Raw genomic sequence first — 27,594 nt, 5'->3', positions numbered from 1 at the left:
TTAACGTCCACAAGTGGATAATGGAACAGTAATTATAACATGGGGAATGTGGCTAATGGTCAGTGTTGAGATGTAGAAAACGAATGTCATATTGTTTTTCATTTTGTGATGCTATTAAAAATCTGTACCAAATACTGTAACTTGTAAAGGATACCCCCTTTATCTGTCAAGTTTCCATCCAATACAAATTATATGGAAAATGATGAAAGTATCATATCCTTTGCACATTAACTTCTTACGGCTAGGGCACCCATCGACAACATTCCGCTGAAAAGGCAGCGTGCGAAATTCAAAAATATTTTTCCCGAAATATGTAACTTTCACACATTAACAAGTGCAATACACCAAATGAAAGAAACTTCTTGTTAATCTACCCATCGTGTCCGATTTCAAAAAGGCTTTCCAGCGAAAGCACAACATATGATTATGTTAGGTCAGAGCCAAGTCACAAAAACACACACAGCATTTTTTCCAGCCAAAGCGAGGAGTCACAAAAAGCAGAAATATAGATCAAATTAATCACTAACCTTTGATCTTCATCAGATGACACTCATAGGACATCATGTTACACAATACATGTATGTTTTGTTCCATAAAGAGCATATTTATATCCAAAAGTCTCATTTTACATTGGCGTGTTACGTTCAGTAATCTTTTGCTTCCAAAACATCCACTGATTTTGCAGAGAGCCACACCAAATTACAGAAATACTCATAATAAACATTGATAAAAGATACAAGTGTTATTCACAGAATTAAAGATATACTTCTCCTTAATGCAACCGCTGTGTCCGATTTAAAAAAAAAAATATATATATATATAATCCTTGACGCAAAAAGCAAACCATGCAATAATCTACGAGAGTACGGCGCTCAGACGAAAAATCAAGCCAAACAGATATCCGCCATGTTGAAGTCAGAAATAGCATTTATAAATATTCACTTACCTTTGACCTTCATCAGAATGCACTCCCACGAATCCCAGTTCCACAATAAATGTTTGATTTTTTTCAATAAAGTTAATCTTTATGTCCAAATACCTTCTTGTTGTTAGCGCTTTCAGCCCAGTAATCCAAATTCATGGCGTACGAGCAGACAGTCAAAAAGTTCCGTTAGTCCATAGAAACATGTCAAACGAAGTATAGAATCAATCTTTAGGATGATTTGAATGTAAAACTTCAATAATGTTCCAACCAGAGAATTCCTTTGTCTTCAGAAATGCAATGGAACTCCAGCTAACTCTCACGTGAACGAGCGTCACAAGCTCATGCCAGACCACTGACTCTGAGCCCTTATGAGCCCCCACTTTACAGGAGAAGCATCAAACAAGGTTCTAAAGACTGTTGACATCTAGTGGAAGCCTTAGAAAGTGCAATTTGACCCCATAGACACTTATCGATAGGGCAAGAGTTGAAAAACTACAAACCTCAGATTTCCCACTTCCTGGTTGGATTTTTCTCAGGTTTTCCCCTGCCATATGAGTTATTTTATACCCAGACATCATTCAAACAGTTTCTTTAGAAACTTCAGTGTTTTCTATCCAAATATACTAATAACATGCATATATTAGCAACTGGGACTGAGTAGCAGGCAGTTAACTCTGGGCATGCATTTCATCCAAATGTGAAAATGATGCCCCCTATCCCAAACAGGTTAACCACACCCGAGGGAGGTCAGAGAGCTCCTTTTTACCAAGAGTGCATAAAGGCTTGGAAGAGGAATCAACCTTTAGACCAGGAAATGTGAGGTGGAGCTACGTATTTTAAATTGTTTAAACTCTGAACCTCAACACGAGGTGAAGAAGTATTCATCCCCCTTTGGCATTTTTCTTATTTTGTTGCCTTACAACCTGGAATTAAAATATATTTTTTTGGGGGGGGTTGTATCATTTGATTTACACAACATGCCTACCACTTTGAAAATGCTAAATATTTTTTCTTGTGAAACAAACAAATAAGACAAAGAAATAGAACTTGAGTGTGTATAACTATTCACCTCACCCCCCAAAGTCAATACTTTGTCCATTCTTCAAGGCAGAATTGCTCCGGCTCCATCAAGTTTGTTAGGTTCCACTTGTATACAGCAATCTCTATGTCATACCACAGATTCTCAATTGGCCCGTCAGAAAGTCCAGGACGGGGTCGAGACCCAGGGTCTCGAGCTTAATGACGAGTTTGGAGGGTACTATGATAAATGCTGAGCTGTAGCCAATGAACAGCATTCTTACATAGGTATTCCTCTTGTCCAGATGGGATTGTGTAGTGTGATGACGATTGTGTCATCTGTGGACCTATTGGGGCGGTAAGTAAATTGGAGTGGGTCTAGGGTATCAGGTAGTGTGGAGGTGATATGGTCCTTGACTAGTCTCTCAAAGCACTTCATGATGACAGTGAGTGCTACGGGGCGATGGTCTTTTAGTTCAGTTACCTTAGCTTTCTTGGGAACAGCAACAGTGGTGGCCCTCTTGAAGCATGTGGGCACAGCAGACTGGGATAAGGATTGATTGAATATGTCCGTAAACACAGCAGCCAGCTGGTCTGTGCATGCTCTGAGGACACGGCTTGGGATGCCGTCTGAGCCGGCAGCCTTACGAGGGTTAACACGTTTAAATGTTTTACTCACGTTGGCAATGGTGAAGGAGAGCCCACAGTCTTTGATAGCGGTCCGTGTCAGTGGCACTCCTCAAAGCGAGCAAAAAGTTGTTTTAATTGGTCTGGGAGAAAGACGTCGATGTCCGCGACGAGGCTGATTTTAAAACCTTTTTTAATTTTTTTTTTTTTTAAATCTGTGTTTTACTCTAGGCCCTGCCACATGCGTCTTGTTTGAGCCGTTGAATTGCGACTCTACTTTTGTCTCTATTACTGACGTGTTAACCACCTGAGCCACGGCCTGTTCACCCCTGCTATCATCCAGAAGGCGAGGTCAGTACAGGTGCATCAAATCTCAATGCTATCAGCCTGAATTTCTGAATCACTCTTGTAATGTCGTCAGTAGGCTACAGTAACCTATGCTTCAGAGGGGAGGGGCAGGTAGCCTACATACATGCACACCCACCTGGCAAAGATTTCCAGCTGGCAGGCAGAAGCCGGAATACGTTTCTGTGTGACAGTGAGGGCTTTGCATAGGCGTTTTGTTGCAATTTGTTTTTTGTGGGACTGGGAAAAAATGCCCAAAATGTAATTAACCGGTTCCCGTGCTTTTAAAATAATGGTTCTGTTCTGGGACAGCATAGATCACTTCAGTTTCTGGTTCTGATTCAGGTTATCGGTTGTTCGCTGAACCAGTTCCAACCCCTGATTGTAACATACAGTGGTGAGAATTCTATTGTCCCTGTCATGAGACCAGGCTTTTGCCATAGAATGTAGAGTTCTTGTATCTGGACCACTCAAGCTATAGATTGCATTCTGCTAAGGCACTTAGCACATTGGTGACCGTTTCGATGCATCTAGGGGGGGGCACTCAAAATGCTCTTAGAGAGAAGGGGAAATACTGAAGCATGCATTGATAACAGTTCTAGTTTAGAGGCCCAAGCGTTTGTCATAGATGGTACTGCTCTCTTTTCTGGACTGTAAGATTGTGCCCTCCATAGCACTTGATGTACATTGATTGGTAGGCTACACTATATTTAGATACTTCCAATACGGCCTGAGACACTTGTAGAAAAATTTAGACTGCCTGAGAAACCTTTGCTATTTGTCACCGTTTTCAAATTGTTAAACACCATTTGTGGTGATCTTGCATTTCGCTACACTCGCATTAACATCTGCTAACCATGTGTATGTGACAAATAAAATTTGATTTGATTTGTTTAAATGTATTTGCAGGAAACATGCATTATGGAAAATATGTCTCACACTCAGTCATAGTTAGTAGAATAATGAATGGATTGGCAAGATTTTGCCACTGTCAACTTTTAGAAAGTTAGTAGGAAAGTTAATAATCTAAACCACCAAAATATACTCGCATTCACTGAACTTTTAGTGTTTAAAACTCAAACATTTATTTCCCAACTGCTTTTTCTATAATCTTACAGGCTCTTTATGATTCTCCATACTTTATATTCCAACACATCCAACATGATGCATATTAACCAACTCAGTGGCCCTGTGGTTCGTGTCCGCCCCCGAGATTGGAAGGTTGTGAGTTCCATCCCTGGCCAAGTCATACCAAAGACTGTAAAAATGAGACCTGGTGCGTCTCCGCTTGGCACTTAACATTGAGGAGCTAGATTGGGGGTAAGGCCCTCCGGTCTGTCCTGTCTCGGGGGTGTACTTGTACATCAAGCTGTCTCACGCTACAGAATCAGGAGTTTGGCTCCTGCTTATGAACTGTTCCGGCTCACACAAGCCGAGGCCCGCGCCAGGCTACTGACTTTCTGTACACCATGGTATTGGGCAGCTCCATATGGCAAACTCTGGTATCTTATTGCAGAGCGCACTCACTGTACAACTGTTTTTAGAGAAGATTGTATTGCAAGGTTTGCCATATGTGTTGACTAATATGTATATGCAGCTGTCATACACATCTGACACACGTGACACACTCTACATGCTTTTATTTGGGTTTCTATGCAAATTTTATTATGATTGAATGTTTCTTTATACCTGCTACTTGAAATGAGAGATCCATGCCAAAACATGATTCAAAATTAAATTTGAGAGAGTGCGAATGAAACACTAGCTTCTTGAGCAGTCACATTGATGTTTACATTATTAGCTGGTTATGCTAGTCAACTGTGACGTTGGCTAGCTTTCAATACATTGGCTAAATGGTCAGGCGATTTGCATCTTCATATGATAAAGCCTATTCGTATTGCATTCTACATTTTTAAGTGCACTCACAGATATTTAACTTATTTCAGTCTTTCAGAGCTAGCGTTAGTTCCTCTTAATAAACTGACAGCGGATCTGAGGCTGTGTTTACATCATAGAAGCATACAGCGTTGAAAAAATACTTTTTCAGAAAAGATTTGCAAGAATTTAAGCTGCCACCAGATTTTACAATAATCTGAAGAATTTTTCATTGCCGTATACAGAAAATCAGCTCCTCGACGTAGATATAGGTGGTGGGCGTCGGCCCACCACCTATAATGACTGAACTTTGAAAGCATTTCATTAGGGCCTTTCTGAGAGGTTTGCTCTTAACAGCGACAAACGTGATCATTGTGATAAAGTGTTGTCTTCACCGTTCAATTTGTCTTATTATTATGAGCTTCTAGCATGTTAAAGTTTCAGTCAGACGATGTAAAACGTTATACTGTCAACTTTAGATTTTTTTATAAAAAGTTTGAACTGTCAACTGACCTCAGTTTTGGCCTCCTAAACCACTCTCCAACCAGCATAGTAGCCAAGAGTTGATTTTGTAGTCAATATTCACTGGATTTAGGAGTCCCCTTTGTTCAGAAGCAGAAGGTCGTTTGGACAAGCTTAGTAGCCAAGAGTTACCTCAAAACCCTGGTCAGAACTTCTTCTTTAATGAGGAAATGTGGAGTAAAAACACCCTCTCCTCTCTTTTCCCTTCCAACAGACAGACCGTAATCAGCCCCTCTTGCCTGCTCTGCTCTCACCTGCCCTTTAATCCAGACAATGCCAAACCCCAGCGACGCAGGGCTGCTTAGGCTAACAAGCACCGGCGAATGCTAGCTTATGTATGGACAGAAATATTTTATCGTAGTCTGCTGTTCGAGATCAGCTTCCTGCATTATTCAGACACCCAATCTGATTTTGTGTGTGTGTGGAGGGAATCAAAGAAGCATGTCATTTTAAGGGTTTTTGTTTTGCTGGGAGGTTGGTGAGGGTCGTCCTGGCCCTTTGTAGACTTTTTGCAGATGTTATGAGAGTGAGGGGTAAGCCCTACCATACCCATGCATCCCCCTTAATGTATGCCTGCCACCAACCACGGCCACTCAGGAATTCCACACTAACATTGGATGAGTGCCACGGTATAGCAAAATCTGACACACTATACTGTGGTCCTTACCCTAATGGTAAACCACCTCTTTTCATTCAGCAGCAAACCCCAACAACTAACATTTAACCAATGTATTCTTAGTTGAAAATTGCAAAATAGGGCCGGGTTAAACATGAAACGAGAAGTTAATCCCTGGCCTCCTGCGCTAGTTAGTAATCAGAGTTCCATTGCATCCTCCTGCCTCCCTCTTTCCCTCCTCACCTTGCCCGCCTGCTATTGATTGGCTGGGAATTGACATGTGCGATGTACACGCCTGCCATTTTATAGGATTTTTATCATGCTGTTTGGACTGCAAATGAAAGTGGGCGCTAGGGCGAGACGGACATCTTTAATGAGAGAAGAGCGGAACAACCTGAGGAAGTTGTGAGAAAAGGGGAGGGAGCAAAGAGTGGATAGACTAACTGCAGATCTTGGAGAGTAGAACCCAGGAATGTATAGGCTCGATATGTCTGTAGAATGTAGTGACGAGTCTGATATGGAGGGTAGCAACTTTGAGTAGCATGTTTTTCTAATGTGAAATGTATTAATTTATTTCTGTGTGACTTATCTGTGTGAGCATGTAGTCAAGCAGATTCATAAAGAGCCCCCTTGAGTGATATTAATACCTGCAGGCCATTTGCAACTGAACCTTGCGTAAAACAACGAAGGCCTTTGGTATACATGGCCCCTCCAAACCATTAGCATTCTCCCCACCCGGCCTGTTCTCTACCCATCTCCCTCTCTCACTTCCCCCTCACAACCTTTGAATTCCCCCTTTCTCAAACTGTACCCCCACCCCATCACCCCCTGTATCTTGTTATAGATTGTGACCGCCGGTAAGTGATGCATTATTCATTACGGAAATGTCGTCCGTTGATGGATGGCTGTTTGAGAGGCCTGTCCGTTAAATAAATCCACAAATGAAAATGCAAATTCTCACATTTCAAGAGGGAGCCCTGCCAACGTTTCACCCTGACACTCCCTCCCTGCACTCTGTATTTCTCTCACTCACTCTCACACATTCTCTCACACACTGTCACTCTTCTCCCCACTAACTGCTATTGACAGTCAAAAGGAGACCAAATGAAGAAGACGGATTTACTTAAGCTTCAATCTTGTTTCCCCCCCAGCGGGTGTTATCCCCTATAGGTGTCCCCTTTTTGTTTACCTACACACACTTTTGTACAGATTAATTCAAAGTCCATAGATTTTAAGAAATGGATGGAAAACTACAATGATTGTTATTTCTTAAACCGCATCGATTTGCATCTGCGCGCTTCCAAGGTTCTGAGAACCAATGGTTGGCTTACGGCGCTCGTTGGCATGTGCGTGGGTGGTCAGCGACGCTGGCTGCTGATACCCATCTTGAGTCTTTTTCTGTGTAACAAAATATTTATAGTGATACATTTTCTGTGTTTTAACTTTGTTGCTTTAAAACAAGCAGCGAATTATGTTAGCAACATCGATGGAGCGTGCTTTAAGAATTGATGTTTTGTATCTGGAATGCACTCGTCCAACTGTGTGTACACACTGAATAATTTATCAAGCAGCCAGACTGAAGGATTGAATCTCTATTAGCTTAATCTGTCGCTTTGGTTTATTTATTTCTTCCCTCATTCTTATTCTGGAAGAGAAGGCCCCTGTGCGCTCTCGATCTCTTTCTGTTGCACCTGTAACATCTCATGCCCTTCTGCTTGTCCACCCCAGGGCTTTATACATTTTACACTGGTTGTGTTACGCTTCAATGGACACTACAGAACAAAAACATTGAGTTAACAATTCATCCGTATATGGATATCCTTTCATATCTTCTGTTGAACAAATACGAGGTGCGCTACACATTTGCACTACAAGCTTTGTGCCACAGTCATGCTTTGGCCTCGTGCCTTGTCGATTTCCTGTTAAGCAATAGGATGGCACGAGTGCTGGAGAGATTCAAGAAAGGACAATATTACATAGGTAATATTGTGATTTATGTTAGCAAGTATACGTATCGTGCAGTAATCAAATGGGTTTTCATTCATTGACTCCTCTTCATCTGTGTTTTTGCTCTAGGCTGGACTCCTCATTAATTGAGTTGTTGGAGGTCTTCAGTCCCATCTCTCTGCCCGAGCGAAACAGCCCCTCCGCCTATCGAGGCAACCCTATCCGATGCCAGCCCCCCCTCAGTGTCCCCAAACCAGCCCGCCAAGCTCTCCTCTCCCACCCTGGCCCTTACCGGACCCCCCAACAGGACCTGGAGGAGAGCCAGATACTTGAAGAGATTTTCTTCATCTGCTGATTCGGGGGTCCGGAGGTAGTTACCCGAGGGGGACAAAATTACAATTCTTAATAATTTACTTGGTATTTACCATTGGCTCCTAAATTGAGTTCAGTGCCTTCTGTTTGTTTTGGTTTGAAATGTCCAAATAAGACAATCATGATTTAGGTAATTGTACGATTGTATTTTTATAATGCAATTGTTTTTATATTGATTGTTTTTTATATTAAATGTAAATAAATGTAAAGCATTTTGTGTAGTGGTCTCCACATTTTTGTGACATGGTCACTGACAATGTAGCTAAATGCACTTTAATTCTTCTCATGTGGATTTCTTATCACTTCAATGTAAATAGTACAATTCTTGTGAATCTTCTTAGTTCGTGACCACCTTGGTCACATTATCTCAGAACTGAAGGATTACAAGAACTGGGTCATATTCATTATTTTTAATATGAAATGCAATACATTTTATAACGTTTGCTGCCTAATGAATACGACCCTGGTCGAGGCGCTGTTAGAATATGCAGTAAGTTTGAGTCACAACACGGGTGTATTCTAGACTGTGCTTTATTATTGGGCTAAGCTGAGACGCATCATTCATTAAAATTACAAAATAGTCCAGGGATCAGAGAATGGTGCAGTCTGGAGAGACGAGGGCGGGAGCCTAAAGCGCACTAACCAATGAGAAGCCTACCTCATCAGACAAGGTAAAGCGCTACACGCAACATTCAATTCCCCATCCCCTTCGTGTGCTGAAGTCTTCAGAATACTTTTGAATCCATTGAAGAAGTAGAATGTAGGAATAAACCCATGATAACAGCATTGAAGGTAGACCACATGATCGGAAATTGAGTAACTGAATATTTGATGAAATAGTGCAGTTTTTGATAGGTATTTTACCCTTGATAGAACTGAACACTTGTACAACATCAGAGCTCTATAGGATGTTACAAAAAACATATGATAATTGAGACAAAATAAACAACATTTCTCTGATTAATACAGAACTCTTAACACTTCAGAATAAGGGACACATTGTATGTGGGATTTCTAAGCAGTAATTATCACTAATCAGCTAATTATGGTTTCAAATCCTACATTAGCAGCAATGTTTAGCAAGAGGGAATTCCTCTCATGGATAGACATATATTTTAGCAACCTTGTCCTAAGGAGAAGTGGTAAATATTAACCTAATGTTTATCCCATATTTCCAAGAGCTTAGATGGTCAACAACAGAGCAGTTATGAAACAGAATGACAAAACAGCGAAGGTGCATTCAAATTGTTGACCACAATCACAGCGAACAAGGTTTTTATTTTATTCTGGAAAGGTTTCATTTGTATTTTAATTTTGAAACATGAAATTACCATGTCATTGCAACCTATACGCTGCCACATTTAGCTGAATTTGGAACTTGTATGTAGAAGTTCACAAAAAAATACTGCAATTTGAATGCACTTTGTAGCTTTAATCATCTAGATCGATTGAACAGTTGAGGTGCATTGAAATATTAAGAGCGGGGAAGTGAAATGTAAAACAGTTCAGAAAACAGCAGCATAACGCTTTAAAAGAACAGTAGAGCTCTGATATTGAATAAAACCATCACAAATGGAAAAAAGAACAGATAAACCTCTGAGAAAACGTAACAAAACAAACTTGGCAAATATGAGCATAATCTCCATTTCTCAAAGAACTGTTGCAAGTTGTGATCCTGTAGACAATAAGTGGTCAACAATGTACCACAATGTAGGCCTATACATGAATATAAAAAACTATTTGGTCACATACCAACTCATAGAAAAATAATGCCATGAAATCATGCATATCATTTGTAAACAGAATAAATAAATAAATACATAAATGAAAGAAACCCAAAACACTTGTATAAAAAGGCCAATGCATGTCTATGCTCTAATTGAGTTCAATGCTCTCCCTGACTGTTTTCTGGTTAAATGCCTAGGTCAGGTCATACAGTTGTACCATATTCCTATGGACTCCTTTTTTTATTTTTTTTTATTTTTTTAAACCTGGTTTCATTGATTATTATGTTTTCGTTCATCTTTTTGAAGTAATTAAAGTTTTGTTTTATTCAGTCCTTGTAGATAGAAGTAAAAGTCCTATAAAATATGCAAACCTATGTACAGAGGAAAACAGAGCAACAAAAACATTTACAGTATATTCATTGGTTTATGTATATATTTATATATATTTATATTCAAACTTCTGCTCTGTTTCTCATTGTTTTTGAACTACTATGTTTTTTTTTTCTCAATTTATATGTAAACAGTTGCAGCTGAAAGTTATAGCATGTGAAATAGATGCTCAATTCCAGTCATTCCTCTCCCTCTGCCTTCATTCACTCAATTGGAAAGCATTGGGAAAGGTGTAAGAAATGCACTAATAGCTCTATAGCCTATTTGAAAGGCTAAGGGAGTTTCCACCAAATTGCTGACACCAATCCAGTACTCTCAGGCCTTGGAATGCGGGTTAAAGTAGGCAGAGAGAGGGGCGCAAGCAGGGAAATAAACCTAAACACAGAACAAAATGGAGAGTGAGGGATGAATTTCATTGGGAAAGTGTGACTGAGAGCGTGAGCTGAGTGAAAGGTGGCATTCGCAGAAGTTAAGGGGACTTTGAGCAGTTCTGAACCAGTTCCAACCGCCATTTTTGTATACAGAGAGCCTTGTGGATGGCGCAACATCAAATGCTGTGCACTCCGTGAAAGCTCTGGTTGTCCCGCTTCACATACTGCTCTCTGCTCTCATTGAGATGCAGTATGTAAAATCTGACACCTGATTTGCATAGGGAGTGGCACGTCACATTTTCTGGCCTATCCAAACAAAGGGTCGATTTCCTCTGGCTGTGAAACTCTCAGCTCCACTTACAATATGGTATATGAAACGGGAGCCTCGCGATTTGCAGCAAAAGCATAATCATCTCGCTGTGGTATTCTCGGATTTAAGAGCTCTCTACATGATCAAATACAAAATTATTTTGTAGAATTGAAACAAGACCACTTTGTCTTGGGTCACAGCACGTTGTGCGTTAACAGGCATTTCAATGGAGTCTGAGTTGTTCAGAGTACACTGGGCAGAAAATTGTTGTCAGTTATTTGAAATGGTGCCAGTTTTGTAGTCACTAAGTATGATCAGCTATAAGACAGGTTAATTATTATATTGAGTTGTTTATTATTTGATTGCTACCATATTTAGAAAGTATGGCATGCCATATTCTCCCACTTTTATTGAATAGGACACATTCTGTATGATTTTTTAAAATATTTCTATCATATTTGTACTGTGTACTTGAGCTTGTGTCCTCAAGAGTGACAACACCTCAGCAATTTAAAACTACTTTTACCCGGAAAGGGTAAAAGAATAAGCATTACTATGTATTGTTCATGGCCCTCTCTTGATAAATAATTACTTTTGGCTATGTCTATTTAGGCAGAAATCTAGATTTTTACATGACATTTAACTGGTTTGGGGGGACACATTGACGTGACTTAGAAGCCGAATCCGAACTTACGCACAACTTTGCATTTCAAGTAAATCATAAATTGGTTGATGTCAATGGGAAATTTGTGCAACAAGAAACCGATCTCAAGATAGGGTGGACCTTTGATAAATAATGGGGAGAGTCATTTCAGAACTTTCCTTGACAAACCCAGAGAAAGAAGGGGGTGTAAAAGAGTGTTAATGACATCTTTAGGCCTGTTTGCATTGCGGTAGACTGGGTCACAGTCTAGACCACAGACACAGACCTTGTAGCAGGGATGCAATTGAGGCTAAATCCAGGTAAACACAGTTTTGATATGATGCATAGCACAGAAATAGATTGAATAGAACGGTCTCGGAACCTCTAACCCTAGCAATTTGACTGGTAAACTTGGGTACATTCACAATGGCTGGCTGGTATTGGGATGCAATCATTTCCATAGTAATGTAGAATGTTAATTCAAATGATGTTAACTAATGTGGCTCATGCAATGGAATGTAATTTCAGTTGAGTTAAATCAACAAATCACACATATTTTAGCACATATTTTACTTCCGGCTTTGCTCCTAAGTCTAAAATATACAGGTTAAGACCACGATGTCACATCTGGGACCAGCGCCGTTGCTAACTACCAGTGCCATTGCTAACTGGTATAGCTGGTCCCATTGTTGCAAAGAGTTATGTTTTTTTTAGAATCCCATAGAGGTTAACGTTTGTCATCTTCAACCTGGCTTTGCACCTATGGGTATACTCGCCATAGCCGCCAGTCCACCCATTATGCAAACATTGACTTGAATGGGGATGTATGTTCTAGTCATTCTATTTCTATAGCATAGCAGTTATGCACCTAGTTCGCTAAATTAGCACTGTTAGCATTGCCGTTGGGAACAGCCTGGCGCTCTCGACCGGCGTTCAGTGTTTACCCACCTTTTATTTAACATTACATCCCTGTCTGTTAGTAAAGGTTGGACGCAGGCACTAGGGGAATGGTCTGGCGAGGAACAGTTAGAGAGAGCTCCATACAACAATAGCTGAATTGGCGCTGGCTGTATACATTACAAAACACTTCCTGGTTCCTTTGTGTTTTAGTAGACAAACCACTTCCTAGGTCTGCAATGTGTTAACATGAAATTTCACCTATAAGTTATAACCATACAATACGCAATGTCAGACCAAACCCAGTGGAACCAAGCCTCAAGGGTTCTTATACTTGCACAGCATTTCCAAGTGCTCCCTTTAGTTCGTACCTGTATTAGCAGAATATATAATACCCACTTTGATTTAAAATGTAATGACAAATACACATCACAATGAGTCTGTGACTGTCAGAGTACTTGATGCTAATTTCCATGTGTGAGAGGACCACAGTGAATCATCAGAACGATTCGTTAGCTTTGACATGCTTTACTGCTAAAGCTCTATGGAGATGTGAAACGACATGATGGAATGCGACTGCAGTTTTGACATCATCGTAGCGCGTTGGCTGCTTGCAGTAATGTTTTGAAAGCACAGTGCTTGATGGCAGATTCTGCAGGTGACAAGGCACACCTTGTGTTGACAGCCCATACGCTACATGCACTTACTTACTGAATGCAATTAAGAGAGAGAAAAGGTCACGGTATTCATCCATTTTGGTTCAAATGTCAAAGAGAATGTTGTTTTTACTTGTTAAGTTTGTGTAGAGTGTACTTTGAAGCTGAAAAGTTATGTTTGGAATCAAGTCAAAGATCTTTGTCCTACCTCTAAAATTAATTTAGCCTGATTCTCTTTAAGCCTGCTACTGAGAAGTGGCTTTTTTTTGCATTTTTTAAATGGTATGTACACGTACATACAGTGTATGTGAATCTTCACACATATATTCAGGAATATGTGTGTATCAGCATATATAGTTTATTAGAGAGAGGAATGCCTGCAGTTCTGGGAGCTGCCAGATTTGCGCCTCTTCCCAAGCAGAGCAGTTTTTCAAACTCCAGCTAAAATCTACAAAAAAATGACAGCTCATCATAGTCGATAGCTGTTCTATATACAGACACACATAAAATATGTGCATATACTGTAAATACATATATTGGTTTGATTAATATCTATTTATCCATATATACTGTATATATGTATATATATGAATACATTAGCTTGAATGCGTGTTATACATATACATATATATGTACTGCAAATATAAACAAGTTCATGTATTTCAAACATTTTTGATGTTCTTTTAACTATGAGGTTAGGATGTCAAGTTAGAAAAGGTAAGGCTGCAGTATGGAACAACCCTTCCCATGCACACTCCATCCCATCCCCCAAGAGAAAATGAGAAGAGGGGGAAAAAAATAAACATTTTGAATAGTTAATTGTAAACTAGCGAAGTGAGCGACCCCATTGGTCATCTGAAATAGTGTTGCCTGTATTCAAAAAGCATAACAGCAATATATATGTATATATACATATATTGTATATATATTCTAAATGTACACATCTTTTAAATGCAACTCTTTAATCGATTAACAAAGATTAAAAGAGATGCAGTGGTCCGAGTATATTAATAGAGCTACAAGTCCTCAGCAATAAAAATGTTTGGTCTTTTGGTCCCTAAAACAACTAAGGAATGACAGGTAAGACTCCCTGGAGACCGTTGCTATGGCTCTCCTTGGCAACGGTATCCCCTGGAAACCGACAGGCACTCCAAGCTAAAGATGGCCATCCCGAATCAAAGTGAGTTTGGGTCATGAAATATCGCATTCCCTACAAAGTTCTCTCCTCCTAGTCCTGTAAAAGTGTTCTTTAAAAAGTTATTTCCCCATACCCAACAACTTTACATAGATATCTCCTATGGCATTCCCCCATAAAGTATTTTTTAAAAGTTTGTTTAGTTCTTGGAACTCTTGGCATCCATACTTCCTCCATCTCTGTTCCGTGTTTTGTTTTTTTTTCTTCTTTTTTTCTTCTTCTTTTATAATACTTCCCTTGTGGTCCTGTAAGGTAGCTGTCATTCAGGCAGGTTTAGGGAGAGAGAAAGAGAGGAGGGGAGGCGATAAAGAGAGTAAGCGTCCTGGAGCTACCCAGGCTTGCATGAGTTCTCTCTGAGGTCCAAAAGGTACATCCAACAGAGGTGTCCATTACTTGGTCATTTAATTTGTTCATGTTCAGCCCAGTATATGATCCAGTTTCATACCAGCCTCAAATAATTCCTGTGGTCTTTCAGTTCAATGACGTTGTTCATTTAATCAACATGTGTTCCAGCTCAATAAAAACCTGGAAAGTAAGAATATGGTCCTTCATTCATTGCTAACAATAAAATCACATTGATCTATTTGCCCTAGCAAAACATATTTTCACATAGTCAAATACAATATATTCTTATTTGTGTATGTATGTATATATATATATACACTGCTCAAAAAAATAAAGGGAACACTAAAATAACACATCCTAGATCTGAATGAATGAAATATTCTTATTAAATACTTTTTTCTTTACATAGTTGAATGTGCTGACAACAAAATCACACAAAAATTGTCAATGGAAATCAAATTGATCAACCCATGGAGGTCTGGATTTGGAGTCACACTCAAAATTAAAGTGGAAAACCACACTATAGGCTGATCCAAATTTGATGTAATGTCCTTAAAACAAGTCAAAATGAGGCTCAGTAGTGTGTGTGGCCTCCACGTGCCTGTATGACCTCCCTACAACACCTGGGCATGCTCCTGATGAGGTGGAGGATGGTCTCCTGAGGGATCTCCTCCCAGACCTGGACTAAAGCATCCACCAACTCCTGGACAGTCTGTGGTGCAACATGGCGTTGGTGGATGGAGCGAGACATGATGTCCCAGATGTGCTCAATTGGATTCAGGTCTGGGGAACGGGCGGGCCAGTCCATAGCATCAATGCCTTCCTCTTGCAGGAACTGCTGACACACTCCAGCCACATGAGGTCTAGCATTGTCTTGCATGAGGAACCCAGGGCCAACCGCACCAGCATATGGTCTCACAAGGGGTCTGAGGATCTCATCTCGGTACCTAATGGCAGTCAGGCTACCTCTGGCGAGCACATGGAGGGCCATGACTGACGCACCGCCAAACCGGTCATGCTGGAGGATGTTGCAGGCAGCAGAACGTTCTCCACGGCGTCTCCAGACTCTGTCACGTGCTCAGTGTGAACCTGCTTTCATCTGTGAAGAGCACAGGGCGCCAGTGGCGAATTTGCCAATCTTGGTGTTCTCTGGCAAATGCCAAACGTTCTGCACGGTGTTGGGCTGTACAACCCCCACCTGTGGACGTTGGGCCCTCATACCACCCTCATGGAGTCTGTTTCTGACCGTTTGAGCAGACACATGCACATTTGTGGCCTGCTGGAGGTCATTTTGCAGGCAGTGCTCCTCCTTGCACAAAGGCGGAGGTAGCGGTCCTGCTGCTGGGTTGTTGCCCTCCTACGGCCTCCTCCACGTCTCCTGATGTACTGGCCTGTCTCCTGGTTGCGCCTCCATGCTCTGGACACTACGCTGACAGACACAGCAAACCTTCTTGCCACAGCTCGCATTGATGTCCCATCCTGGATGAGCTTCACTACCTGAGCCACTTGTGTGGGTTGTAGACTCCGTCTCATGCTACCACTAGAGTGAAAGCACCGCCACCATTCAAAAGAGACCAAAACATCAACCAGGAAGCATAGGAACTGAGAAGTGGTCTGTGGTCCCCACCTGCAGAACCACTCCTTTATTGGGGGTGTATTGCTAGTTGCCTATAATTTCCACCTGTTGTCTATTCCATTTGCACAACAGCATGTGAAATGTATTGTCAATCACTGTTGCTTCCTAAGTGGACAGTTTGATTTCATAGAAGTGTGATTGACTTGGAGTTACATTGTGTTGTTTAAGTGTTCCCTTTATTTTTTTGAGCAGTGTATATTTATACATACATCAACAAATATAAATATATACACAAATGTAAATAAATACATTAAACTATATATATACAGAATATAAATGTGTGTTAAACATATTTTCTATAATTTAGGGGTCTAATTGCAGGCGACTCCTCTCACCTGTGTTGCCCTGTGTGCAGTGACTGCCATATCCCTCAGGGCAGGGGTGGCTGATAGGGGGAGGGGCTAGTAGGGGCGGTTGGCGTCCTTCGGCCTCTTGAGCTGCACCTTGAGTCTCTTCATGCCGATCTGAAAGCCGTTCATTGACTGGATGGCAGCATGGGCACTACCTGGGTTATCGAAGCTCACAAACCCTGGGGGATGGGCCGCACAAAGAGCGAGAGAGAAAGGGAGACGGAGAGAGAGAAAATGGAAAGAGAGGAAGATGGAAATATCGTGGAAGAGAGAGAGAGAGGGGACGAGGTTAGGTAAGTGCAAGACCAAAGAGAGGACAGTATGAGTGACAGTTGAAGTTTTATGAAAGGAAAGCGTGAGATGGAAGGAAAACAAGATACAGGCAAGGGTAGGGATGAGGGGAGGGATATGAGAAAAGTTACTTCAGATTTCAAGTCGGTGACAGACAGTTCAACATGATTCTTACATTTTCCCACATTTGCAACACACAAAGAATACACTGACTTAAATTAATACTTAATCATACTGCTATCTATAAAGCACATTTTCTGCCATAGCCATTCAGTTTATAACGCTTTAAAAACACATGCCTTAACACTTCACTTCAATTGCAGTTCTCTTATAATATTATCGTGGTGGACATCTTAACATATAATGCATGTTAAAGTTACTGTACATTTAGACACAGTTTGACACATCAAATGCCCACATCAATAACAAGCCTAACGACATGCAATAGAAACACAACACCAGGTCACTCAAATCGAGGGTAGAAACCATAGAATTAGAACAGACAGAACAGACACCACTCGTCAAAACGACACTTAAATATTTGTCGGACTCTCAATAACCCAAAATAACATCACCTCGAGGGTGCAAGAATAAATACCAATTGAATTCTGCCTCTGTTAAAAGGCCCATGAAAGTTATTCATAAATATTACTGTGTTATACTTATACTATTTTGATTCCGGATATTGTAAATCTATGTTAAAGACTACTTCTCAATAAAAGATATGAACTAGTCCTATCATGATTATCACCATAGAGGGAGTGTTTATGGGTTAACACTTTACTAGTGCTCTGCATCATATATATGTCATAAGCCTGTCATTAGCATATGACATCTGTTATAAGCAGTCATTATACGTCCTTTTATGCTGCAATACATTCCTGGTAGCTTTCAGTGATATGCCAATTAACCATGGCAGTTACACTTCCTATGGATACCTTCTTCATAATGCATTATAATGCATTTAGCATATCTCATAAGGCTTTATACATATATATATATGCCTATAAAGCATTATGAAGAGGGTATTCATAGGAAGTGTTACGACTAAATTATTAGTGTCATGTATCATATTGTAGCAACCATTTGGCAACTTATTTTCAGATATCTTCGAAACTACCCACAAGCACTATTTCTCAACATCATATGGAGAATCTACTCTGCGTTAGCAAGCTCGAGATGGCTAACGTTAGCCACTAGCTATGCAGACTGAGTGTTGGCAGTGGTGAGCTACAATCCACCAATCACGAAGAGGTGTGGTTTAAACAACCAATCAGATTCCCCACATGTGGGGGATGCCTGTTTTCTGTGAAATATGCTACTAGAGTTTTTCAACCTTGGTTTAGTACTAGTGTGCTACAGTAGCTGACTGACTGCTGTTGTGATCATTTCCATCTGCCTGGAGCCTTCCTCCAATCTCCGTCTTAATCTTGACTCTTCCCTCGTCTCCTGTGCCCTCTGGATTATAGCCTCTGGAATCAATCTATTTTGGATTTACCTCAATATATCCCCATTGGATTACCTGACTCTCCCTCGGCCGGTGAAACGGCCTCTCCTTCTGAACCTCCTCTCTCCTTGACTCTTCTTTGGTAGCTAACTCAGCCATCAATCTGTAAGTCTCCGCTCTCTCTACTTTATATCTGCTGTCTTTTTTGATGTTGTGTTCTGTGGGTTTCCTGCCTGTTCTCGACTAGTTGGTGTTGTTATCTGTCTTACTACTCAGCTTTGTCGACCATGGAGGTTGGCTAGCCAGGCTAGTTAGCTGGCTAGACTAGCTGGCTAGCCAGGCTAGTTAGCTGGCTAGGCTAGCTAGCGGGCTAAAATAACAACCTTTATCTGGCTGGCTTGCTGGCTAAAATAACTGCATTTGCCGGTAACATTATTTGATAACTGGTTAGATGGGGTTATGTATTTAAAAACCTTGGTTTACTTTAATGTAGCTGTTAGCAAGGTGTTGATAGCAACTGGCTGACTCATGCAGTGCTAATGTAACGTTACCAGGCTGGTAGGGTTATTGTTAGCAGGCTAATTGGCTAGCAACCTGGTAAGCTGATTTGTAACAATTTATTCATAAAGTATTTGCTTGTAAGATGGCTGGATCCTCCATATTACGCCACGCAAAAACATTTTCCGGCATGACTTAAGTATTCTTCGGAATTCTGATCGGTTTATGTAGCTAACAACTGGAAAAATAGAAAAGTTAGGTGTAACTTTGCATTGGGACTTTTGATGTGTATACTAATGCAAATCCATTTGTTACATGTGGTTAAGTTTATGCTACCTACCCTTTGGTTCGGACCTCTTGGTGTAATAATTCACTACAATACAGTGCCTTGCGAAAGTATTCGGCCCCCTTGAACTTTGCGACCTTTTGCCACATTTCAGGCTTCAAACATAAAGATATAAAACTGTATTTTTTTTGTGAAGAATCAACAACAAGTGGGACACAATCATGAAGTGGAACAACATTTATTGGATATTTCAAACTTTTTTAACAAATCAAAAACTGAAATTATTTCAGCCCCTTTACGTTCAGTGCAGCAAACTCTCTCCAGAAGTTCAGTGAGGATCTCTGAAGGATCCAATGTTGACCTAAATGACTAATGATGATAAATACAATCCACCTGTGTGTAATCAAGTCTCCGTATAAATGCACCTGCACTGTGATAGTCTCAGAGGTCCGTTAAAAGCGCAGAGAGCATCATGAAGAACAAGGAACACACCAGGCAGGTCCGAGATACTGTTGTGAAGAATTTTAAAGCCGGATTTGGATACAAAAAGATTTCCCAAGCTTTAAACATCCCAAGGAGCACTGTGCAAGCGATAATATTGAAATGGAAGGAGTATCAGACCACTGCAAATCTACCAAGACCTGGCTGTCCCTCTAAACTTTCAGCTCATACAAGGAGAAGACTGATCAGAGATGCAGCCAAGAGGCCCATGATCACTCTGGATGCAGAGATCTACAGCTGAGGTGGGACACTCTGTCCATGGGACAACAATCAGTCGTATATTGCACAAATCTGGCCTTTATGGAAGAGTGGCAAGAAGAAAGCCATTTCTTAAAGATATCCATAAAAAGTGTCGTTTAAAGTTTGCCACAAGCCACCTGGGAGACACACCAAACATGTGGAAGAAGGTGCTCTGGTCAGATGAAACCAAAATTGAACTTTTTGGCAACAATGCAAAACGTTATGTTTGGTGTAAAAGCAACACAGCTCATCACCCTGAACACACCATCCCCACTGTCAAACATAGTGGTGGCAGCATCATGGTTTGGGCCTGCTTTTCTTCAGCAGGGACAGGGAAGATGGTTAGAATTGATGGGAATTTGGATGGAGCCAAATACAAGACCATTCTGGAAGAAAACCTGATGGAGTCTGCAAAAGACCTGAGACTGGGACGGAGATTTGTCTTCCAACAAGACAATGATCAAAAACATAAAGCAAAATCTACAATTGAATGGTTAAAAAATAAACATATCCAGGTGTTAGAATGGCCAAGTCAAAGTCCAGACCTGAATCCAATCGAGAATCTGTGGAAAGAACTGAAAACTGCTGTTCACAAATGCTCTCCAGCCAACCTCACTGAGTTCGAGCTGTTTTGCAAGGAGGAATGGGAAAAAATGTCAGTCTCTCGATGTGCAAAACTGATAGAGACATACCCCAAGCGACTTACAGCTGTAATCGCAGCAAAAGGTGGCGCTACAAAGTATTAACTTAAGGGGGCTGAATAATTTTGCACTCCCAATTTTTCAGTTTTTGATTTGTTAAAAAAGTTTGAAATATCCAATAAATGTTGTTCCACTTCATGATTGTGTCCCACTTGTTGTTGATTCTTCACAAAAAAATACAGTTTTATATCTTTATGTTTGAAGCCTGAAATGTGGCAAAAGGTCGCAAAGTTCAAGGGGGCCGAATACTTTCGCAAGGCACTGTATGTTGTCATAACCTGACATAAAACATTATGACAACTTATAACATTGGATCTGTCATACTATTGAGAGTGAGGACCTCTTCATGATGCAGTTACAGGTGTGACCCACCGCGACATTGCATTACATTTATCTGTAACAGAAGACCCACAGGGCACATTCACCCCCCATCCCACCCGCCAGGGCCCCAATTTTCAAGCAACTCCGGAATTTACAATTTCTCAAAAAAGGTTGCGTCTGCGGTAAAGAAAGTAATTAGTGAAAGAAGAATAATAAGGATAATAATGAAGAATAAATCATCTTTACAGGTGTTTTATCATTTTTACCCACCAAAGCATTTACTTTGGTTTGTCGCCCGATCCACAAACACTTTGGAGGAGATGACATTACCGAAAGGCAGGAACATCTGCATCAGCTCGCCATCCCCAAACTCCTGAGGGAGGTGGTAGATGAACAGGTTACAGCCCTCCGGCCCTGCACAGAGAGAGAGGAGAGGGGGTGGAGAGAGGAGGGGAGGGGAAGGGTGGGATGGGGGAAGAGAGTGGGAGAGAGGGAGGGGTGGGAGGGTATGGGGAGAGATTGAGAGAGGGGTAGGAGGAGAGGGAAGGGGTAGAGAGGGAGAGAGCGAGAGATGAAAGGGGTGGGAATGAGGCGGAAGAACGGGACAGGGTGGGACAGGGAGAGTGGGGGAGATAGAGTGTGTGTGGGGTGAAAGCAAAGGAGTGATACAGGTGGTGGTATAGAGGGGGAAGGCAAGAGAGAAACAAAAGGAAGGAAGAGTTTTCGGACCAACCAACATGATGAAGGAACTGAACTGATACACAACATCTGAGATCAGAAAGAATATGTAGAACAATTTCTGATCTCAGATGATGGCTGTGTCTCAAATGGCAACCCATTCCCTATACAGTGCACTACTTTTGACCAGGGCACTACTTTGTCCCATAGTGCTCTTGTCAAAAGTTGTGCACTGTGAAGGGAATAGTGTGACATTTGGGATGCATGTATAATGCCCATACATTTCATCTACACTCCACAGGGGGGAGCCAGAGTCCCAAGCCTGAGTCATCAAGCACACAGGTCAATGAGTTCTCCCTCCACGGGCTGATTCTAGCCAGTCTACCGGTGTGCTTCTCTGTCTCACTTGTTTTCTCTGGCTTTCTTCCAGGGCAAAAATGAACTGTTAAATGCAGTGGGTGGCTGTCCCATTGCCACTGAATATAGAACACTGTCTATTTCCCAACGATTCTACATGTTGAATCACCACCAGCAGGTGATCTACTGCAGACGTCCGACATTCGAGTTATGGTATGTCCTTTCCTTGTGTCCTTTCCTAGGTGATGACTCCTCTTCACATCAGTGTGGATGAAGGAAAGAACACAAGGAAAGGAAGCTATTGAGGTGCACACCTCATATAAAATTGAGGCAGATTGGCATGGAAATGCAGGTATGTCAGGCAATGCTTATTAACACACTATGAAAGACTGGTCATTTGCTAGCAATGTACGAGCCTGGAGACAAGCAAAACATACCAGCCACTTTAACACAGAATTCTATACGATTTGTATAGGCCAGGGCTGGCGTATGTGTGTGTACGCCTCACCTTCTCTCTGTTGTTGTGGGATGATGGGAGGAGGCTGGGGAAAGGCCTGGCTGATCTGGCCATATGCAGCAGGGTAGGCTGCTAAGACACACACACAAGCAGATCAGATAACACTCAAAGGCTGGAGAGCGCGTGCACACACACCTACACCCACTCTCACTCTATGCACAGAAATATGTACACACACACACACACACACACACACCAATTGATTAAATAACAGGCTCAGACACCTACGTATCACATTATGTATGTACGCACGCACGCACACACACATACCATGTGAAACTGACAGACCTGCATACTGCTGAACTCCTGTGTAAGCCTGCTGTAAGTGGTCTGCTGCAGTGGGACTCTGAGCTGTTGAGTCGGAGAGAGAGAGAGAGGAAGAGAGAGAGAGGCGGTGGAGAAAGTGGGAAATAGAGAGAGAGAGGACGAGAAGAGCAGGAAAAAAACAGTAAGGATGGGAAGGGGCAATAAAAAAGGAGGGAAATAGACAGGGGGGAGATATAAAGTGGTTAGAGAGAGACTAAGAATACTAGTAAAAAGAGGAATTTGAACTTAACTCCTCCCGTCTCTCACCATGTCCCCTCGAACGACTGAGCAAAAAGGACGGCGTCTGAGACTGACTACATTTCTACACACACACACACACACACCAGTTTGCATGGGCAGATTGAGCACTGAAGCACACCAAGGATAATGTAGATCCACCACCTCCACACAAAACTCCTGGCTTTCCTCCCCCAAAACCACAGGCATTACAGCACATCCCTGTGTGGTGCACATTTTTGGACCAAACAACATTACAGATACAGTACACAGAGACTTGGAAACATTACAGCTAAATAATAACCAACACCAATACCATGCTACTACACACACCACACACTCGTCACAACCAAGCTGTCACACACATGCATGGAAACACACACCCACATTTCCATCGTGAAGCACCACACATATAAACACACACACACAATCATTATACAGCACACATGCGCAAACACACTCTCACACACATACCACACTACCATCACCACCAAAACCATATGACCACACCGACCAATTAACACTAAGACTTAACAGGATCGTTCTGATTGAACGAATTGGGGGAAGGGCAGGCAGAATGGGTACCATTCTGATAGAAAGAAAGGGGAGAGGACGGGGGTAATGGGTACCTTCAGAGAGAGAAGAGAGGAAGCAGCCACCCTGAACCCCAAAACAACTCCGATGAGCCAAGCTGTTTTTTTCAGAGTCCTCTCTAAAAACCACCTCCTGCAACACTGGAAAGAGATTGGAGAAAGAAGCATTTCCTCCCCTCTTCACAAACCCAAGGAAGTCGACACACGTACTGGCTAACATTGGAATATGACACAAGTGCATACTATACATAAGCAACCTTTTATAGTTTATAACCTTCTCTAAACACCTCTCTTACCATTCATAACACAGCGGTTTGTTTAATTGTCATTTTTCAAGACCCGTCGACTACACAAACAAGTTTTTCTACAGAGCCAGCCCTCCTGACAAGAATCCATTGGAGCAAAATGGACCTCCTGCACAAATTACCCTCAGTCTCAGATTTGCTCCAAAGTCACGTCCTCTTTACACGTTACAATGGCCTTTGGGGACTCAGGTCTATTAGAACTTACCTGGTGTTCTACCCAGACTCATATTTATCAATGTTACATTAAATGAGTAAAATTGGGGAATATATTATGAAACATATATGATATACTGTCGTCTCTGGATCTACCAGCATACCACCCTGCATCCTACTGCTGGCTTGCCTTTGAAGCTAAGCAGGGTTGGCCCCTGGATGGGAGACCAGATGCTGCTGGAAGTGGTGTTGGAGGGCCAATAGGAGGCACTCTTTCCTCTGATCTAAAATAATAATATAATATACAGTGGGGAGAACAAGTATTTGATACGCTGCTGATTTTGCAGGTTTTCCTACTTACAAAGCATGTAGAGGTCGGTAATTTTTTATCATAGGTACACTTCAACTGTGAGAGACGGAATCTAAAACAAAAGTCCAGAAAATCACATTGTATGATTTTTAAGTAATTCATTTGCATGTTATTGCATGACATAAGTATTTGATCACCTACCAATAAGAATCACCAACCAGTAAGAATTTTGGTTCTCACAGACCTGTTAGTTTTTCTTTAAGAAGCCCTCCTGTTCTCCACTCATTACCTGTATTAGCTGCACCTGTTTGAACTCGTTACCTGTATAAAAGACCTGTCCACACACTCAATCAAACGGACTCCAACCTCTCCACAATGGCCAAGCCCAGAGAGCTGTGTAAGGACATCAGGGATAAAATTGTAGATCTGCAGAAGGCTGGGATGGGCAACAGGACAATAGGCAAGCAGCTTGGCGAGAAGGCAACAACTGTTGGCACAATTATTAGAAAATTGAAGTTCAAGGTGATGGTCAATCACCCTCGGTCTGGGGCTCCATGCAAGATCTCACCTCGTGGGGCATCAATGATCATGAGGAAGGTGAGGGATCAGCCCAGAACTACACGGCAGGACCTGGTCAATGACCTGAAGAGAGCTGGGACCACAGTCTCAAAGAAAACCATTAGTAACACACTACGCCGTCATGGATTCAAATCCTGCAGGTCCCCCTGCTCAAGCCAGCGCATGTCCAGGCCCGTCTGAAGTTTGCCAATGACCATCTGGATGATCCAGAGGAGGACTGGGAGAAGGTCATGTGGTCTGATGAGACAAAAATAGAGCTTTTTGGTCGAAACTCCACTCGCAGTGTTTGGAGGAAGAAGAAGGATGAGTACAACCCCAAGAACACCATCCCAACCGTGAAGCATGGAGGTGGAAACATCATTCTTTGGGGATGCTTTTCTGCAAAGGGGACAGGATGACTGCACCGTATTGAGGGGAGGATGGATGGGGCCATGTATCGTGAGATCTTGGCCAACAACCTCCTTCCCTCAGTAAGAGCATTGAAGCATGACAACAACCTGAAACACACAGCCAGGGCAACTAAGGAGTGGCTCCGTAAGAAGCATCTCAAGGTCCTGGAGTGGCCTAGCCAGTCTTCAGACCTGAACCCAATAGAAAATCTTTGGAGGGAGCTGAAAGTCCGTATTGCCCAGCGTCAGCCCTGAAACCTGAAGGATCTGGAGAAGGTCTGTATGGAGGAGTGGGCCAAAATCCCTGCTGCAGTGTGTGCAAACCTGGTCAAGAACTACAGGAAACGTATGATCTCTGTAATTGCAAACAAAGTTTTCTGTACCAAATATTAAGTTATGCTTTTCTGATGTATCAAATACTTATGTCATGCAATAAAATGCAAATGAATTACTTATCACATATAATGTGATTTTCTGGATTTTTGTTTTAGATTCCATCTCTCACAGTTGAAGTGTACCTATGATAACAATTACAGACCTCTATATGCTTTGTAAGTAGGACAACTTGCAAAATCGGCAGTGTATCAAATACTTGTTCTCCCCACTGTATATCCCAATGCACCAGGGCAGTAATTGGGGACATTGCCCTCTGTAGGGTGCCATCTTTCGTCTGAGATGTTAAACAGGTGTCCTGACTCTCTGTGGTCACTAACGATTCCATGGCACTTATCATAAGAGTAGGAGTGTTAACCCTGGTGTCCTGGCTAAATTCCCAATCTGGCCCTCATCATGGCCACCTAATCATCCCTAGTTTTAGCTAATTCATCTCCTCTCCCCTGTAACTATTCCCCAGGTTGTTGCTATAAATGAGAATGTGTTGTCAGTCAACTTAACTGGTAAAAAATACATGAAAACAATTCTATCCATCTACTGTATGTAGATCATTGGGTGTACTGTGTGCCTTATGGCGAGTGTGTTTCACGCAGGTAGTGAGTGTGTGTGTTATATTGTCTCTATATATCCTTAAGCAAGTGTATGTTGTGCTGAATCCAGAGCAGACTAGGTGAACAGTCTGTTGATGTACCCTTGAGCAAGGCACTTAACCCTATTTGCTCCTGTAAGTTGCTTTGGATAGGAGCGTCTTCTAAATGACTAATATGTGTGGTTGTGGGAGGCTCACCAGGATAGGGGTGTATCCCGTTGGTGTACACAGCTTCGGCAGGGGGCTGCCCGTTAGCCTGAGGGGGTGGCATTCCATTGAAACCATTCACACTGATGGGCGAGGGGATACTGGTCACCGTGGGGCCGCTGATACCAGGGGGGGTACTGCCACCTGGCAGATAGCGATGACGAAAGAGAGAGAGAGATGAGCAGGTGACATTGCTCGTTGTCAGGCCAGTTAACTGGCAGAGTTTGGTCTGACAACTGACGGTGTTCTCTACTGACAACTAAGGGAGATGTATCTCACAACTAAGTCCAGGACCCCGCCCAAGCTGATAATGTCCTAACATGGTTGCCTTACATGTGGAGAAGTTGAACCCTTGAATGCTGCCCTCACCTGAGGTGGGGGTCATGTGCCCTCCTGGGAGTCCGTTGATGGTGGCCATGTGCTGCATCTGTGCGGCGGCGAAGGCTGCCATAGGGCTGAGGTAGCCCCCCTGCCCTACTGACGCCATCAACGCTGCTTGCTGCTGCTGCACCTGCATGGGGGGAGAGGGAGCCAGGGGAAAGGAGGGAGATATGGGGAGAGTGAGAAAGAGAGTGTAACTTTATTTTGTCAAGTTTTGTCTGCACTGTTTTTGTGCTTCAGCTCATACCCTACTTTGTATGTGCGTGTGTGTGTGTGTGTGTGGGCGTACTTGCGCGTTCGTGCGTGCGTGTGTGTGTGTGTTCTACCTGTGCGTAGGCCCCGTAGGCCCCAAACTGCAGGGCCATGGGGTTGAAGATGCCCATCTGACCAGCCATCTGCTGCATGCGCCGGATGGTGCGCTCCTTATCCGTGTCGGCAAACTTCACCACCAGACTTGAGGACGCACCCTGCCGCACGCGCACACACACACACACACACACACACACACACACACACACACACACACACACACACACACACACACACACA

The 27,594-nt window shown here is 42.2% G+C and overlaps 2 protein-coding genes across 17 annotated transcripts in view; one reads left to right on the top strand and one right to left on the bottom strand.

The window, feature by feature from the left end:
* kiaa1328 (KIAA1328 ortholog) overlaps positions 1–8,467 on the top strand; it is a 44,286-nt gene extending 35,819 nt beyond the window's left edge. For all 4 annotated transcript variants that reach the window (XM_035778177.2, XM_035778175.2, XM_035778179.2 and 1 more), the window contains one exon: positions 8,004–8,467. In XM_035778177.2, the coding sequence (XP_035634070.1) occupies positions 8,004–8,229 (226 nt within the window). In that variant the 3' untranslated portion in view covers positions 8,230–8,467. The remainder of the gene's footprint in view (positions 1–8,003) is intronic.
* Positions 8,468–8,761: 294 nt separating this feature from the next.
* The window catches only part of celf4 (CUGBP, Elav-like family member 4), a 117,077-nt gene continuing 98,244 nt past the window's right edge, over positions 8,762–27,594 (bottom strand). For 4 of the 13 annotated variants that reach the window (XM_035778180.2, XM_035778184.2, XM_035778181.2 and 1 more), the window contains exons 6-14: positions 27,372–27,512; positions 27,034–27,175; positions 26,656–26,808; positions 23,776–23,880; positions 22,874–22,954; positions 22,595–22,672; positions 21,322–21,465; positions 16,752–16,945; positions 8,762–14,960 (exon numbers count right to left, since the gene is read on the bottom strand). In XM_035778180.2, the coding sequence (XP_035634073.1) occupies positions 16,818–16,945; positions 21,322–21,465; positions 22,595–22,672; positions 22,874–22,954; positions 23,776–23,880; positions 26,656–26,808; positions 27,034–27,175; positions 27,372–27,512 (972 nt within the window). In that variant the 3' untranslated portion in view covers positions 8,762–14,960; positions 16,752–16,817. Of the gene's footprint in view, positions 14,961–16,751; positions 16,946–21,321; positions 21,466–22,594; positions 22,676–22,873; positions 22,955–23,775; positions 23,881–26,655; positions 26,809–27,033; positions 27,176–27,371; positions 27,513–27,594 lie in introns of all 13 variants that reach the window. The other 9 variants (XM_035778189.2, XM_052527050.1, XM_052527051.1 and 6 more) reach the window with 4 other exon arrangements.

Source organism: Oncorhynchus keta, chromosome 10 (assembly GCF_023373465.1).
Source record: "Oncorhynchus keta strain PuntledgeMale-10-30-2019 chromosome 10, Oket_V2, whole genome shotgun sequence".
Lineage (NCBI taxonomy): Eukaryota > Metazoa > Chordata > Actinopteri > Salmoniformes > Salmonidae > Oncorhynchus > Oncorhynchus keta.
Note: the sequence above shows the minus strand (reverse complement) of the source record. Positions and strands in the feature narration are given on the sequence as shown.